Here is an 18,441-nt window from a genome sequence, read left to right as displayed (position 1 = left end):
TGTCACTGCCGGAATTGATCCATCGGGATAATAGCTGCTGTGACTTCAGATCTTCCAGGGTCGCTACTCCACCTGTGGCATGCACACAGAGAGGAGGTAACAATAAGTGTAGGAAGATGACAGTCCATTGAGTCCACACAAGGTACAAGGCCAGTTGGTCCAAAGATCACAATCTGGATTCTGCAAACGTATCCATGGTTCAGTGATGGTCAATGGAGCAGATCTGTATTCTTCCAACCGACGCTGAAAACCCCTAGGTTGTTTCCTATATAATGATAGATCCATGTCCCTTGTGATGATGTTGTGGCTGCTGTCCTGTCTCTTGTCCTTTGGATGTATAGATGTCTTGGCAGAATCTCTCTGGCTGTTTCTCTCTCTCAGTCTCTTTATATAGAGGCATGTAACCTATTTTTAGACTTAACAAGTGTCCCTCACTGAGTATTTACATAAAGGGTAAGAATGGAGATGAGATTATTATAGCATTACTTGATTATTTAAACTATTTGCATAGTTTTTCCCTCTCTGCTTTAGAAGTCAACAAACTGGCTCCATAACACAAGGCATAATTAGCATATCAGCAAACATCACCAGTGATCAAGGATAAGTGCACAATAAAAGTCACTATTACCGGCTTACACAAACAAAAGTCTGTTTTCTTGGCCAACTAGAAATCAACACTTAAATTAAAAGCCAACATACAGATAACATTCTATTATTCTTCGTTTGTTAAAAAATAGTCGTCTTGTTAATTACGATACAATGCTGTATGTCTTCACAATGCCAAAAGTAAAAAAAAAGTTTTTAAAAATATTTTAAAAAACATAAAAGTTCAAATCACCCCCCTTTCGCCCCTTTCAAAATAAAACAATAAAAAATCAAACATACACATACTTGTTATAGCCGCTTTCAGAATCGCCCGATCTATCACTATAAAAAAGAATTAACCCAATCGGTAAATTGCATAACGAGAAAAAATGTCAAAACGTCAGAATTACTTTTTTTTTGTCGCCGCAGCATTGTATTAAAATGCAAAAATGGACGACCAAAAGATCGTATCTGCACCAAAATGGTCTCCATTAATAACGTCAGCTCGGCACACAAAAAATAGTCTTTCACCCAACCCGAGATCATGAAAAATGGAGACGCGACGGGTATCAGAAAATGGAGCAATTCTTTTATACTTTACCTAATAAAGATGAGTTATTTTTACTGATACAGTGGGTACGGAAAGTATTCAGACCCCTTTAAATGTTTAAATTGTTTCATTGCAGCCATTTGGTAAATTCAAATTCATACTATCTATTCCTGACACTGGAGTGGCTTATAAGCTTCCGAAGTATATATTTTAAGTTTGGGATCTGCTACTATGTGGCTAGATTTCTGACTGTTTAGAATAACATGATTCATGATTTTAGTTTTTTTTTTGTCTAGTCTCGCTTGAATATAGGTCAATATTAAATAGTCGCTTGATGAGTCGTCTTTGGTGAGGAAGATGAAACCCGTAGAAATGAGAGGCATGGAGAGTGAGTGTGTATACATCACCTCACCCTATATACTGAACTGTGGGGTATATGTTTTTTCTATTAGTCACTTTCCGACTAACCTTCAGGGGGTGAATTATGGGTATAGATTTACATTTGGAAGTAATAAGGTTTTAGTTTTATCCTTCTGTCAGCAAACATGAGGAATGACAAGAGGCAACCCATTTAAAAAGATTTAATTTTGGTTAAAACTATTCCAACATTATGAACATAAAAAAGGCTTCTCACCTATGTGACATCTCTGATGTTTATTAACAGCTGATTTCCAAGTAAAATTTGTCCAACATTAAGAAAATGAAAATGTCTTCTCTGTGTGACTGCTCTGATGGCGATCAAGAAGCACTTTCTGGTTAAAATATTTCCCACATTCTGAACAGAAAAAAGGCTTCTCCCCTGTGTGAGTTTTCTGGTGCTTAACACAATCTGATTTATGCCTAAAACATTTCCCACATTCTGAACATGAAAAAGGCTTCTCCCCTGTGTGAATTCTCTGATGGGTAACAAAATGTGATTTCTGTGTAAAACATTTCCCACATTCTAAACATGAAAAAGGCTTCTCCCCTGTGTGGATTCTCTGGTGTTTAACACAATCTGATTTATTGTTAAAACATTTCCCACATTCTGAACAGTAAAAAGGCTTCTCCCCTGTGTGGATTCTCTGGTGCTTAACCAAATCTGATTTTTGGCTAAAACATTTCCCACATTCTGAACATGAAAAAGGCTTCTCCCCTGTGTGCGTTCTATGGTGAGTAACAAAATTTGATTTATGTACAAAACATTTCCCACATTCTGAACATGAAAAAGGTTTCTCCCCTGTGTGAACTCTATGGTGTTCATCAAGACTCACTTTCTGGTTAAAACATTTCCCACATTTTGAACATGAAAAAGGCTTCTCCCCTGTGTGAGTTCTCTGGTGCTTAACACAATCTGATTTATGCCTAAAACATTTCCCACATTCTGAACATGAAAAAGGCTTCTCCCCTGTGTGAGTTCTCTGATGAGTAACAAAATTTGATTTCTGTGTAAAACATTTCCCACATTCTAAACATGAAAAAGGCTTCTCCCCTGTGTGGATTCTCTGGTGCTTAGCACAATCTGTTTTATTGTTAAAACATTTCCCACATTCTGAACAGTAAAAAGGCTTCTCCCCTGTGTGAGTTCTCTGGTGCTTAACCAAATCTGATTTTTGGCTAAAACATTTCCCACATTCTGAACATGAAAAAGGCTTCTCCCCTGTGTGCGTTCTATGGTGAGTAACAAGCTGTGTTTTACGTGCAAAACATTTCCCACATTTTGAACAGGAAAAAGGCTTCTCCCCTGTGTGAACTCTATGGTGTTCATCAAGACTCACTTTCTGGTTAAAACATTTCCCACATTTTGAACATGAAAAAGGCTTCTCCCCTGTGTGAATTCTATGGTGAGTAACAAGAAGTGATTTATGTGCAAAACATTTCCCACATTCTGAACATGAAAATGGCTTCTTTGCTAAATGAGCAGTTTGTTTGTTAATGCCTCTTTTGTGACTTTGATTTTCCTTAGTAGTCAGTAATGAATCAGAAGATGGGACCTGTTTCATAGGATCAGATGACAGATCTTTGCTGTGAATGGATGATGGTATATCAGGAGTAATAGTAATCACTTCAGTTGTATCTTGTAGGACCTCAAGATCATCAGATTTAAAAATTGAAGATGTCAGCTGTCCCTCTGATCTCTTGGTACAGTCATCTGCTAAGATAAAAATAATTTTTATTAATAAAATATCCTTGAGTTTTATATTTTTGAACACTTCTACTTAAACTGTCCATAAAAATGGCAAGCTATGTAAAAAACTTTAATTATTTACCAAGACAATGACAGTTCACAGTCTAATAGAAAACCTTGTTGGATGAACCAGTAGTGTGCGGTGTTCAACTGTTGGTTCATTCAATCAACCAATCAATGTTATGTAGGCGAAAATAATACCAATTTTCATCTCACAAAAAACAAGTCCCCACTCAGGTCCATCATTTGTCAATGGAAAAACAGATAAGTCAGGTTAGAGTTAATGCTATAGTTAGGGTTTATCCTAAAGTTAGGGTTAGGCTAAAGAATTAGGCTTTTCTCAATTGTCTCCCCAATAATTTGGTCACATCAGTTTTCTGTTTCCAGGGAAAAAAAATAAAAACGAATAAAATGGCCGGTCAGTATTATAGTGCAGAGGAGGCTTATGCACTTTTATGTTCTGACAGTGAAGAAAGTGCAGTGTCAGATGGCGATGTGGATTTCGAGGGCTTTAGTAGCAGCGACAGAGATAGCTCAGAAATGAGCAGTGATTCTGGTCCATCCTCACACACAAGGACCAGTACAACAAGAAGGACAAATAGCGCTTCTGGAGAAATGTCTCCAACTCAGGGAACAATGCCCAGTACTAGCGCTGTCCCTAGTGCTCGTGAATTGCCGCACACCAATGTCCAAGGGGCTTTGCCTCTTGATGCAGCATTTCCCAGATGGGAGGCTTCGGATTCGGCTACTCCATTCATCCCTAGTTTTAATGCCATTCCTGGTATAAATGTGGAGGTGGAAAAATTTGGACCAATTAATTTTTTTAATTTGCTTCTGACAGATAGCTTGCTAGAGCATATTGTCCTACAAATTTATATATGTCCCAATTCATCAGCCAGAATCCACGATCCTATTATGCTAGGTCAAATTTATGGACACCAACTAATGTCCTAAAATTGAAAAAAATTTTAGGACTTACATTCGCTATGGAACTTGTTAAAAAAAAATGACCATTCTGTCCTATTGGTCCAGCCGCCCTGTTCAAGCCACCACTATGTTTTCTGCCATTCTTCCTAGGACCCATTATGAAATGCTCATGAGATTTTGGCATTATAATGACAATAGTCAATGCCTGCCCAGAAATGTCCCAGAACATGACAGACTATTCAAAATCAGACACATCATCGAAGACTTGACAGAAAAGTTCTTAAAGCTCTACACCCCAACAGAAAACATTTCCATTGATGAGTCCCTTGTAAAATTCAGAGGAAGACTGGACCTCAAGCAATTTGTTCCTTCTAAGAGGGCAAGGTTCGGAATAAAGCTCTATAAAATGTGCGAGAGTTCAACCGGATACACATCAGCTTTTCACATTTATGAGGGAAAGATAGCCAACTAAACCCACCAGGAGGCCCTACTTATCTGGGGACATCTGGAAAAATGGTTTTGAGCCTTTTTTTTACAAAAAGGCTACAATCTATATGTTGACAACTACTACACCAGCATACCCCTATTTAAAAGTCTGGTTGAACATAACATAGGGGCTTGTGGGACCATTTGCAAAAACCGTCAGGGGTTTCCACAATCATTGGTCAAAGAAAATTTCCGAAAGGGGCAGTCAGGGGCTTTACGCAGTGGAGAGCTGCTTGTCCTTAAGTATAAGGATAAAAAAGATATATTTATCCTGAGCTCGATCCACACAGATGCCACAAGGGCCACTGCAGACCAACAGGGATCCACTACTCCAAAACCTGTGTCTCTCAGTGACTACAACAAATATATGGGTTGTGGACCTTGCAGATCAGGTTCTACAGCCATACCAGGTATCAAGAAAATCATATAGCTGGTATAAAAAGTTAGTCATGTATTTGTTTCAGGTGGCCACATATAATTCTTTTGTGTTATACAAAAAAGCCGGAAATGCAGATACTTTCCTTGATTATCAGGAAAAGGTCACTGAAAATCTTGTTTCTGACAATGTTGTCCCCGCCAATCCTTTATAATCTGAAGATGTCAGAAGACTCACTGAGCGACATTTTATTGCACTCATCCCAGTAACTGAAACAAGAAAGAACCCCCAGAGAAGATGTCGTTTATGTTCCTAGAGAGGAATGAGGCATGATACCCGCTATTATTACCCACAATGCCCATCACTGCCAGCCTTATGCCTCCATGACGGCTTTACAATCTTCCACACAGAACCACGTTTTTGAACTGTTTTGACATTCAAGCATTTGGTTTATTTGGTGACAGACACATTTGAGTAGAGCTGACTTAACAATTTCCGGGGGTAGGTGGGGGGAGGTCTCCAGAGACACAAGCTGGGCACAATATATTGGGCACTACAATGACATTTTTGCAATTTTTGCTCTAAAACTTCTACTACGAGTTTCTAGAAATCATCCATGTAGTGAAAATGGTGACTATATCCACAGATGAATTCCCAGAGGGGTGTCATTACAAAAATGGGGTCACTTCAGGGAGATTCTATTGCTCTGGCACTTAGCGGCTCTCCAAAGTGCCATAAAAGCAGAATCCTCCCTGAAGTGACCCCATTATGGAAATGACACCCCTCTGGGAATTGGAAATGACACCCCTCTGTGAATTCATCTATGGGTGTAGTGACCATTTACCTATCTACCTATTTTCCAATGTAAAATCTGGGGTTAAAATAACATTTTAGTGGTAAAAATGTAATTATTTCTTATTCATTGCCCAATGGTATAATTTTCTATGGAACAGCTGTGGTGTCAGTATGCTCACTGCACCACGAGAAGAATTCATTCAGGGAAGTATTTGGTAAAATGCAGTCACTTTTGGGGCTTATGCTGTTCTGGCACCTCAGGGGCTCTGACAATGTGACATGTCACCCACAAACAATTCCAGCAAAATCTGCTCTCCAATATGGCGCTCCTTCCCTTCCAAGCTCTGCCATGCGCCCAAACAGTAGTATTCTCCCACATATGGGGTATCTACGTGTTCAGGAGAAATTGCACAACAAATTGTATGGAGCAATTTCTCCTGTGGCCCTTATAAAAATGCAAAATATGGAGCTAAAAAGATTTAGAAATTTTTTTTATTTTTTTTATTTCCACGGCTCTACGCTATAAACTTCTGTAAAGCACCTGTGGGTTCAAGATGCTCAATACACATCTAGATAAGCTCCTTAAGGGTCTAGTTTCCAAAACGGTGTCACTTGTTGGGGGTTTCCACTGTTTAGGCACATCAGGGACTCTCCAAATGGGACATGGCTGTAATGCTGCTGCAGCACAATAGCGTGCATCTTCCACCAGGGGGTGATGGTGAGGGAAGCAAGGTTGCACTCATAGTGTATCAGCACCATGTGGCAGCACAGATGCCACTAGGTGACGTGAGGGTGGTCAGACAAGCTAGGTCAGGAATGGACAGGAAACGCAGTACCAGAGTAAACAGCAATACACGTGGTCAAATACAAGCCAGAGAAGTCGGAGCCAGTCGGGGGTAGAGATACCAGAGACGTGAGACAGTAAAACAAGTCAGAGGACAAGCCGGATCAAATATCAAGGTCACAGCACGAGGAGACAACACCAAGATAAGCGGGGTAGTACGAATGAGAAGGTACGGGAACTGAGTAAATGGCCAGAGGACAAATCAGGGTGTAACGGGGTCAGTTGCTCAAACCAGGGGCAGGAAGTATAACTGACGCTGCCTGCAGGCAGCAGTGGACTGAAATAGCCAAACAGATCCCAAAACGAGGCAGAGAAAGTTAACCCCTGCAAGACCAGCCTGGGGAGAGAATAACAACAAACAAACCCCAGCCTGGATCATGAAAATGGCAACCGCTAATTATTGCAGCATATTTTGCCTTCCCTTCCGAGCCCTGCTGTGTGCCCAAACAGTAGATTTCTCCCACATATGGGGTATCGGCATGCTCAGCAGAAATTGCAAAACAAAATGTATCGTCCATTTTCTCCTGTTACCCTTGCGAAAGTAAAAAAATTAGGTGTAAAGGAAAATTTGTGTGAAAGTAAATGTTTATTTTTTCCTTCCACATTCCATTCATTCCTGTGAAGCACCTGAAGGGTTAATAAACTTCTTGAATGTGGTTTTGAGCACCTTGAGGGGTGCAGTATTTAGAATGGTGTCACGTGTGTATTTTCTGTCATATTGACCCCCCAAACTCACTTCAAATTTGAGGTGGTCCCTAAAAAAATGGTTTTATAAATTTTGTTGTAAAAATGAGAAATCGCTGGTCAACTTTTAACCCTTATAACTTCCTAACAAAAAAAAAAAATTGTTTCCAAAATTGTGCTGATGTAAAGTAGACATGTGGGAAATGTTATTTATTAACCATTTGGTGTGATATGACTCTCTGATTTAAGGGCATAAAAATTAAAATTTTGAAAATTGCAAAATTTTTGCCAATTTTCCTTTTTTTTGACAAATAAACGCAAGTCATATCAAACAAATTTTACCACTGTTATAAAGTACAATATGTCACGAGAAAACATTCTCAGAATCACCAGAACTCGTTGAAGCTTTTTAGAGTTATGACCTCATAAAGTGACACTGGTCAGAATTTAAAAAATTGGTCACAAATGCAAAAACAGGCTCTGGCGCAAAAGGGTTAATGTTTTGTTGCACAACCTTTTGAGGCAATCACTGCAATCAAACGATTCCTGTAACTGGCAATGAGACTTATGTGGTGCTCTGATTACATATTCCTCTGTATTGGCTTATGACAGGTCGCTGACCCCTCACTGACCTGCCCCCATTATTACATAATGCATATAATAGTGCTGATATTATTGTTGATAATGCCTATAATATTGTGGCTATTGTGAGGCTTAGAAAAAAATTACATCCAGCACAATGTCACCGGTGATGGCGGCGCCTGCGCAGTAGCCTCTGTCTCTTACTTATAGATGATACTACGCAGGCGCTACCATCGCCGGTGTCATTTTGCTGGATGTAATTTCTTTCTAAGCCTCACAATAGCCACAATATTATAGGCATTATCAACAATAATATCAATGCTATTATATGCATTATGTAATAATGGGGGCAGGTCAGTGAGGGGTCAGCGACCTGTCATAAGCCGATACGGATGAATATGTAATCAGAGCACCACATAAAGCCCCGCCCACAGCCCCACCCACAGCCCCGCCCCAGAGCACGAGAATCTCATTAACTGAAAACTACAAATACAGATTACACAACAGTAAACCAGAGTTGCCCTCATTTATGGTGGATCATTGGAGCTACTATGGATCCTGAGCAGAAGATTAGAGAAAATAATATTGCCCCCATTTCAGGAGAGATTGTGCAGTAATCTGAATTCCTTAGGATCAGAAACAATGTAATGTATGACGTGGAGTGACTCCATGACACCAGGGCTGGAGCCAACACATCTCCTGCAGGCGGGAATAAATGTATATTACAGCCCTCAGCCACGCACAGCTTAGAGATCTATCATGGCACAGGTGGAATGTTTGTCCTGGAGATTATCACAATCCTCCTGGAAGTTAGTTGGTTTTAATACAAATTGGAAAGTCAGGATAAAGGGAAACTCTGCTGTTATTGGACAGAAATTCACACTTGGCCTCACTGCACATTTACTGGTGTGGATCATAAAAGGGAAGTTTGGCCAGAAAGACTGGACCTGGTCTTGTAGGGACCATGAGACATTCAGCAGCACAGAAGGCTTTAAACTAGAAGAGGGGATGGGAGGAAAAACAGCCGACAAGAACATGCAGCAGAAGGACAAACTAATCAAGGATACTAGATGTGGTAAAGAGGACCCAAGACAGGGTACTCAGAAGGAAGCTAAGAAAAAGGAAGCAAAACTTCTTTCCTGCATGCTGACCAACGCAAGAAGCCTGACCAATAAGAGTGAAGATCTGGAGTTGGTAATGTATGAGCAAAAATACAACATAGTAGGAATAACTGAGACATGGTTAGACGACAGCTATGACTGGGCGGCTAACTTGCAAGGATATGATTTGTTTAGGAGGGATCGTAAAAAAAGGAAAGGGGGTGGAGTCTGTCTATATATAAAGTCCACTTTAAAGCCCACACTAAGAGAAGATATACAAGAGGGAAATGAAGAGGTGAAGTCTCTATGGGTGGAGATACAAGGAGGGAAAAGTAATAAAATCCTCATAGGGGTTTGTTATAAGCCACCAAATATAACAGAAACCACTGAGAATGTATTATTGAAACAAATAGACAAAGCAGCAAATCCCAATGAGGTGATTATTATGGGGGACTTCAACTACCCCGACATAGACTGGGAAACTGAAACCTGCGGATCTCAGAAAGGAAACCAATTTCTGTCAGTGACCAAGGATAATTCTCTGTCACCACTTGTGCCGGGCCCAACTAGAGGGACGGCCCTTCTGGACTTAATGTTAAGCCACAGGCCAGATAGAATAACAGAAGTCCGAGTCGATGGCACCGAGGGAACAGTGACCACAATATAACACAATTCCACTTGTCCCTCAGTAAATTGCCCTGGAAGGGGGTTACAAAAACGCTGAATTTCAGGAAAGCAAAGTTTGATCAGCTTAGAGAGGACCTTCCCCGAATTGATTGGGACAATGTCCTCAAAAATAGGAGCACAGAAAATAAATGGGAAATATTTAAATCAGTTTTACACACCCACTGCGAGCTAGCCATACCGTACAGAAATAAAAGGGCTAGGAACAGGAGAACACCAATGTGGATAAATAAGGATGTAAAAAGGGCAATAAAGAACAAGAACAAGGCATTTAAGAAGCTAAAACAAGAAGGCAATGAAGAAGCATTAAAAAGTTATAGAGAAAAAAATAAAATGTGTAAAAAACAAATACATTTAGCAAAAGTGGAAACTGAGAGACTCATTGCTAAGGAAAGTAAAACAAACCCCAAACTATTCTTTAATTATATAAACAGTAAAAGGATTAAAATTGAAGGTGTCGGCCCTTTAAAGAACAATGAGGGTGAAATCATAGAGAGCCATGTGGGAAAAGCAAATGTTTTAAATACTTTTTTCTCAACAGTGTTCACACAGGAAAAGGATTTGCCAGGGAAAATGCAGAGTGATAATGTAAACTCCCCATTAAGTATTACCTGCCTAACCCAGGAAGAAGTGCAGAACCGCCTTAGTAAGATGAAAATGGACAAATCACCAGGCCCTGATGGCATTCACCCTCGGGTATTAAGGGAGTTAAGTAATGTGATAGACAGGCCTCTATTCCTTATATTTAAAGGCTCTATAGAAACAGGGTCTGTTCCTTTTGATTGGCGGCAAGCAAATGTGGTACCAATATTCAAAAAGGGGTGTAAAAGGGAACCTGGAAACTATAGGCCGGTAAGCTTAACATCTGTTGTGCATAAAATTTTTGAAGGGTTTCTAAGGGATACCATTATGGAATATCTCAATGTTAATAAATGTTTAACTCCATATCAACATGGATTTATGAAGGATCGCTCCTGTCAGACTAACCTGATCAGCTTCTATGAGGATGTAAGCTCTCAAATGGACCCAGGAGAATCATTGGATGTCATTTATCTCGACTTCTCTACAGCATGTGAGACTGTCCCACATAAAAGATTGGTCAGTAAGATGAGAAAGCTTGGGCTAGGGGAGAATGTGTGTAGATGGGTAGGTAGCTGGCTTAGTGATAGAAGACAAAGAGTGATTATTAATGGGGCATCCTCAGATTGGGCCAGGGTTACTAGTGGGGTACCACAGGGGTCTGTATTGGGCCCCCCACTATTTAATATATTTATTAATGATCTAGTGGATGGCTTACACAGTAAAATATCAGTATTTGCAGATGATACAAAACTATGTAAGGTAGTTAACACAAAGGAGGACAGTTTGCAACTACAGACAGATTTGAGTAAATTGGAGAATTGGGCTGAAAAATGGCAAATGAGGTTTAACACAGATAAGTGTAAGGTTATGCACATGGGAAGGAGAAACAGATGCTACAATTACTTACTAAATGGGAAACTGCTGGGGAAATCAGACATGGAAAAAGACTTAGGCATCTTAGTCAATAAGAAGCTAAACTGGAGTGCCCAGTGTCAGGCAGCTGCCACCAAAGCAAATAGGGTCATGGGATGCATCAGAAGAGGTCTGGGGACACGAGATGAAAACATAATTCTCCCTCTGTACAAATCACTCGTCAGACCACACTTGGAGGATTGTGTGCAATTTTGGACGCCGGTGCTCAAGAAAGACATTACTGAACTTGAAAGGGTTCAAAGGTGGGCTACTAAAATGATAAATGGAGTTGGTTCACTACTATACCCAGAAAGGTTATCAAAATTAGGTCTATTTACTCTAGAAAAGAGAAGACTTAGGGGAGACTTAATATATATGTACAAGTATATCAGAGGGCAATACAGCGATCTCTCCAATGAACTGTTTGTACCAAGGACTGTGACAAGAACAAGGGGGCATTCTCTTCGTTTGGAGGAAAGACAATTTCTGCACCAGCATAGAAGAGGGTTCTTCATGGTAAGAGCAGTGAGGCTCTGGAATACTCTTCCTGAGGAAGTGGTGATGGCCAACTCACTGAATGAATTTAAGAAAGGAATGGAGGCTTTTCTTGTGAGTAACAGTATAGAAGGTTACAAATAACAGAATATTATAGGTAGATGGTTGACCCAGCTTAGGGGAAGGAATTTTTTTCCCTATGGAGAAAATTGGCTTCTACTCTGTGGGTTTTTTGCCTTCCCCAGGATCAACAATGCAGAACAGCTGCACTAAAAATAGGCTGAACTAGATGGACATAAGGTCTTCCTTCAGCCTTCAAAACTATGTTATGTTATGTTACTATGTTACCAAGACAATGAGACTTTACAGTCTAATAGAAAACCTTGTTGGATGAACCAGTAGTGTGTGGTGTTCAACTGTTGGTTCATTCTGCCTCCCAAATATCGAATAAAAAGAAACCAATCAATGTTATGCAGGTGAAAATAATACCAATTCTCATCTCACAAAAAACAAGTCCCCACTCAGGTCCATCATCTGTCAATGGAAAAACAGAGGTTCGCACACTATCAGTGGCTAAAAGCCGGTTGAAAAGCTCCAGGGTTTTAAAGCTCCAGGGTTTTGATAAACCAATCCAGCAAAATCCGCTCTCACTTCAGAGTCTTGCAGTGTGCGCAAACAACATTTAGGATCCCTGTATTTAGCAATATTATAGTGAGAAGAACCCACTTAATTTGCGGTGTCTCCTGGAGCACAATCTGGGCACTATGTGCTGGGGAATATAATGGCAAATGTGTAATTTTCACTCTCCAACATCCACTGTGTGTTAGTTTCCGGAAAGTTGCTGTGGAGTCAAAATATTCACTGCTCCTACACACGTGGTCAAAATTGTTGGTACCCCTCATTTAATGACAGGATAACCCACAAAGGTCACAGAAATAACTTTAATCTGACAAAAGTAGTAATAAATCAAAAATCTATGAAAATTAGCAAATGAAAGTCAGACATTGCTTTTCAGCCATGCTTCCACAGAATTTAAAGTAAAACTCATGAAATAGACCTGGACAGAAATGATGGTTCCCTTAACTAAAATATTTTGTTGCACAAGCTTTTGAGGCACTTACTGCAATCAAACGATTTCTGTAACTGTCTATGAGACTTCTGCACCTCTCGACAGGTATTTTGGCCCACTCCTCAAGAGCAAACTGCTCCAGTTGTCTCGTGTTTGAAAGTTGCCTTTTCCAGATGGCATGTTTCAGCTCTTTCCAAAGATGCTCAATAGGATTTAGGTCAGGGCTCATAGAAGGCCACTTCAGAATATTCCAATGTTTTCCTCTTAGCCATTCTTGCATGTTTTTAGCTGTGTATTGTGTGTCATTATCCTGGTGCAAGACCCATGACCTGCGACTGAGACCAAGCTTTCTGACATTGGGCAGGAAATTTCTCTCTAGTAGAATCCCTTGATAGTCTTGAGATTTCATTGTACCCTACACAGATTCTAGACCCCCTGTGCCAGATGCAGCAAAGCAGCCCCAAAACATAACAGTAGGAACAGTGTTGATTTTGTGATATGCTTCATTTTTCCATCTGAGAACATAGAGCTGATGTGCCTTGCCAGAAAGTTCCATTTTTGTCTCATCTGTCCATAGGACATTATGTGAAGCTTTGTAGCTTGTCAACATGTAGTTTGGCAAATTCCAGTATGTTTTTTTATGATTTTTTTTCAACAATGGTGTCCTCCTTGGTCGTCTCCCATGAAGTCCACTTGGGATCATACAACGACGGATGGTGCGATCTGACACCGATGTTCCTTGAGCTTAAACTTCACCTATAATCTGTTTAGAAGTTTTTCTGGGCACTTTTGTTACCATTCATATTATCCATCTCTTTGATTTGTCATCAATTTTCCTCATATGGTCATGTCCAGGGAGGTTGGCTACAGTCCCATGGATATTAAATTTCTGAATAATATGTGCAACTTTAGTCACAAGAACATGAAGCTGCTTGGAGATGGTCTTATAACTTTTACCTGTAACATGTTTGTCTATAACTTTCTTTCTAATCTCCTGAGACATCTCTTTCCTTCGCTTCCTCTGGTCCATGTTGAGTGTGATACACACCATGTCACCACACAGCACAGTGAGTATCTGTAACCTCTATACAGGCCACTCACTGATTCCAGGATTGTAGACACCTGTGATGCAAAGTAGTGGACACACCAAGATTTGCACATTCTGTGGAAGCTTGATTGAAAAGCAATGTCTGACTTTCATTTGCTCATTTTCATAGATTTTTTATTTATTATTACTTTTGCATTACTTTTGTCAGATTCAAGCTATTTCTGTGACCACTGTGGATTTTTCTGTCATTAACAGAGGGGTACCAACAATTTTGACCACGTGTGTATAGATTATAACCCTCAGTGAATTAATTAATTACATGGAATCACTTTATGGGGATTTCGACTATTCTGGTTTTCTGTCATTTAGTCATATTAGGGTTTCTGCATATGATGTGTCCAATCTCATCTGGGATCTGTTCCTGCTGTCCAGCTGGAGTAATCTGCTCCCTACTTCAGCCAATTGGAAAGTACCACACCCTACTAAAGCGCAAAGCACATGGCCGGAATCTGCCAGATACAGCGCTGTTCTCCTCTGGTTCAGTCCTCTGTGCTCAGCTTGCGGCTTGTGTATTTGCTTCCTGCTGTGACCGTGGCCCGTTTACTGACTACTCTTGTGTCTTCTGATTCTGTATTCTGTTCTTCTGGTTCTGACCCAGCTACCTGACTATTCTTCTTGCCATCTAACACCACAGAATAGCAGGTAACACCATGGTCCAAGCCTAGGGGTCCCAGTGTAAGTCCAGATCCATGTAAGGGTATTGAAGGACGATGAGCAAGGCAATCCTTGGGATATGGAAAGCAGAGAAGATAGAGCCAAGCATGGTCATGGTGGACATCTTTTGAGCTGCCAGGTGACCATGAACAGTGCTCCCAATACATTGTGTCTGCAAACTATTCCAGCTAGATCTGCATTCAAATAGCTAAATGGCGCTCCTTCCCTTCTGAACACTGCCATGTGCCCAGACAGTAGTGTACAACCGTATGTAGGGTATAGTGCGAAGCTGGAAAATAATTTGTAAGATCCATTTGTTTGCTATTATCCTCTGTGAATAATTTATCACCACATAAAGTGACACACGTCAGATATTAATAATGGGGCCTGATTAAGAACACAACTGGCTGCAGGAAGAGGTTAAATCAGAGGATTTTGGACACTACTGTAATCAAACACTGTGACTATAGACAATAACATCTACTGAAATGATCAAACTCCACAGTCTCCATCAGTAATAAATGAGCAGCAAGTGGTGAAACCTCTCTGGGTAATTAGAGTATGGGGCTCGGTGACGTCACAATCTAAACTATCGTAAGGTCCAATATTTTCTGTCAGATGAGTTTCAAGAAGAAATATTACACATTTATAGAGAACTGTGTATAATAGTGCAGAGCTGAGATGTCTTAAAGGGAACCTGTCAGCAGGATTGTGCTCAGTAACCTACAGACACTGTCAGGTCGGCGCCGTTATACTGATTACAATGATACCTGGTGATGAAATCCGTCTTGTGGTTGTTGTTTAATCTGTATTTGTAGTTTTCAGTTAATGAGATTCTCGTACTCTGGGGCAGGGCTGTGGGCGGCATGTGGGCAGGGCTGTGGGCGTGGCTTTATGTGGTGCTCTGATTACATATTCATCTGTATTGGCTTATGACAGGTCACTGATCCCTCACTGACTTGCCCCCATTATTACATAATGCATATAATAGCATTTATATTATTGTTCATAATGCCTATAATATTGTGGCTATTGTGAGGCTTAGAAAAAAATTACATCCAGCAAAACGACACCAGTGGCGCCTGCGCAGTAGCCTCTATCTCTTACTTATAGATACTACTGCGCAGGCGCCGCCATCGCCAGTGACATTTTGCTGGATGTAATACAGATGAATATATAATCAGAGCACCACATAAAGCGCATATTTTTCTACAAGTGATTTTCTATCTTGTCAGCACATTCTACGTACGCTGTCATTTGGCTTTATAGTTACAGATCTGGGCAGGTAACGGTCAGCGTCTCCTAATGTGAAGGAGAGAATGGCTACTGAAATCAATTATTAAACCTTATATAAGTCAGTTCAGATATGGTGTACCAAGATGGCGTCTGTGTCTTCAGACAACACCCTGGAAGGAATCCTTGGAATGCAGAAGCTGAGATACTGGATACCATATATGGAAGTGAAGGTGAATGGACCTATCATAGACTGACACTGGCTACTCAGAAGATTGTGTGACACCCATTTCCTGTCTCTCTGTCTTGAGAATAAACTTCAGTTGTGTGCAAGCCTTTGCTGAGAGAGGAGTAGACATCTAACTCTGTGCGACTCTTTAAGCGCGCACTCGGCCTATATTGGGTCAGGTACGAGCAATCATATAGATCTTGCTTTAAGGGATCACCCTCACACTAATCCCAGGAGGTAGGTGGATCCTCCAGGTTGTAAGTTCTATAGAAAAGGGCTTTCAATGCCCAAAGTCATTTGAACAGTTTTGGGTGGAGGAGAATGTTGTGGTCTTGAGGCAAAATGGTGACCATGGTAATACGGCCGGACTACACCACCGATAAAGCAGCCACAGCCGGTGACTGAGAAGAATCTGTGACTTCTCTGCATTCAGTGGTTACTACTCACCTGGGTAGTCATATGTAGGAATCTCCTCTTTACACCACTCATCACCCCTCACATATGTCTCTGTAGTATTAATATGGGTCAGATCTTCACCCTGAAACAAATACTGTAAAAGTCACCGACAGATGGAGAAGTCCCATCTATGATCAGCTCTAATCCTGCCATCTCCACCGTTCTCATTACACAAGTATAAAACATATAATACTGGTGGATAAAACAAGACTGAGCACAAGACCTTCACAGCCGTCTACACATCACAGGGGAGATCTCCTGACACCTTCTCTCCATCTACCTGATGATCCTGAGGAACATTGGGATCTTCTTGGTTACAGTCCTGTGGAAGAAGAGGACGGGGACATCTCTGTGGTGTTGTCCTCTTACTGGATAGATCTGGAGGAAACACATACAGGGACTGAATTCATTCTCTACATACAGATAATTATAGGCTGTGTGTATTTAGTCCTGTCTATTACCTGGTGATGTGAGGGGCTGGGGAACCTCCATTATGACGTTCTTGTACAGATCTCTGTGTCCTTCTAAATACTCCCACTCCTCCATGGAGAAATAGACAGCGACATCCTGACACCTTATAGGAACCTGACACATACAATGATACCGTCATCCCCCGATCCCTTCATAGTGTTACTGTATAATGTCCCAGCATTCCCAGCAGTGTCACCTCTCCAGTCAGCAGCTCAATCATCTTGTAGGTGAGTTCTAGGATCTTTTGGTCATTGATGTCCTCATGGATCAGGGGGTGAGGAGGAGGCCCTGTGATTGGGCTCAGGGGTCTTCCCCATCCCTCAGACACAGGGTCCTGACAGCGATCACTAGAGGTCTTCTTCACCACTGTGTAATCCTGGTAATGGAGAGACACATTAATCTCACTACAGACATTTCCAGAGTCCTCACCTCTCCAGTTCTGTCCATCTGTTATTCCCATAGATAAGAATGATGTAATGTGACGTCATCAGAATCTCTCACCTCTCCAGTGAGACGGAAGAGGATCTCTAGGGTGAGGTGTAACATCCTCTCCGCCATCTTGTCTCTGTCCATATCCATCCTTGATGGGTAAATCAGGAAAATTCTCTTCTGTAGAAGATCTTCACTGAGAGGATCCGATATTGTAGAGACCTGAATGAGAAGAAGATGATCCGATGTAACATCATAAGAATCCTGTGTAATAATACAATTACTGGAGATAATAAGGGAAACATATGAGGAGATTTATTATCTTACAGGGTTTAGTTTTCTTCCCTGACATCTACTAATAAAACATATATATTTAGGCCACAGACAACAAGCAGTTTCCTTCTCGGAGTCGGCAGCTGAACACGTTCCTCATAGACTCATCTTCCATAACGCTAATTCTCGTCTCATTACCGACACTGGAATCGGCATTAGCAATACTGCAGGAGAGATTCATTACACGCGACAGGAGAAATAACTCCTTCATGATGAGGACGACATCTTCATCTTCTACTGCGGCTCTAGAGACAGATTTGGCCAGAGTCGGTCACTGCCTCCATCCCTACCGGCCGTCTATATGAAGGTTTCCCGTCTTCCCCGCACTGGAATCTTCTATCACGTTAGATCTCAGCTCTGAGTCACACACAGAAGTTTGAGGCTTTTAGAAAAGATTTTTAGTTTCCACAATCACAACGGACAGAAATGATCTGATCCCAAAGTCTCCATGTACAGTGATTTATGGGGTTTATTTCTGGCCTTAGGCTTTCCTATATTACAAGAAAAACTCCAGAAAAAGCCGATATTAAAATGTTTCTAAAGAAAAATTGGCTCCAACAATTCTTGTAAGAAGAAAAAAATATGCAAAAAGCAGAAGACACATTTTATAATTTTTAACATGTTGAACATCTATTAAAAAGAAATTAATCTTTTTGTGCCCCAGAACATAGATGTACACCGCAGGGACGG

General features: G+C 40.8%; 1 protein-coding gene across 1 annotated transcript; it reads right to left on the bottom strand.

Annotated features, from left to right (window-relative positions):
- Positions 1-1,700: 1,700 nt before the first annotated feature.
- On the bottom strand, positions 1,701-17,436 carry LOC141074062 (uncharacterized). The gene is made up of 6 exons (XM_073561578.1): positions 17,419-17,436; positions 17,186-17,365; positions 16,980-17,103; positions 16,799-16,896; positions 16,510-16,600; positions 1,701-3,269 (listed from the first exon to the last, which is right to left on the bottom strand). Exons 1-6 carry the CDS (start codon positions 17,434-17,436, stop codon positions 1,828-1,830), a joined length of 1,953 nt encoding a protein of 650 aa, XP_073417679.1. The 3' UTR covers positions 1,701-1,827.
- Positions 17,437-18,441: the final 1,005 nt, after the last annotated feature.

The sequence above is a fragment of the Dendrobates tinctorius genome, unplaced genomic scaffold, assembly GCF_039654945.1.
Source record: "Dendrobates tinctorius isolate UK_male_01 unplaced genomic scaffold, ASM3965494v1 ptg000322l, whole genome shotgun sequence".
Classification (NCBI taxonomy): Eukaryota; Metazoa; Chordata; class Amphibia; order Anura; family Dendrobatidae; genus Dendrobates; species Dendrobates tinctorius.
The sequence above is the reverse complement of the archived record's forward strand: the minus strand, read 5'-3'. Positions and strand labels throughout refer to the sequence as shown.

What these genes read in the sequence shown, in the direction of transcription:
- LOC141074062 (XM_073561578.1), bottom strand. An exon ending in CCAGCCCCTCACATCACCAG is followed by an intron (nt 16,897 to 16,979) that starts GTAATAGACAGG and finishes TGTTTCCTCCAG; the next exon opens with ATCTATCCAGTAAGAGGACA. An exon ending in TCCTACATATGACTACCCAG is followed by an intron (nt 3,270 to 16,509) that starts GTGAGTAGTAAC and finishes TTTTTATCTTAG; the next exon opens with CAGATGACTGTACCAAGAGA.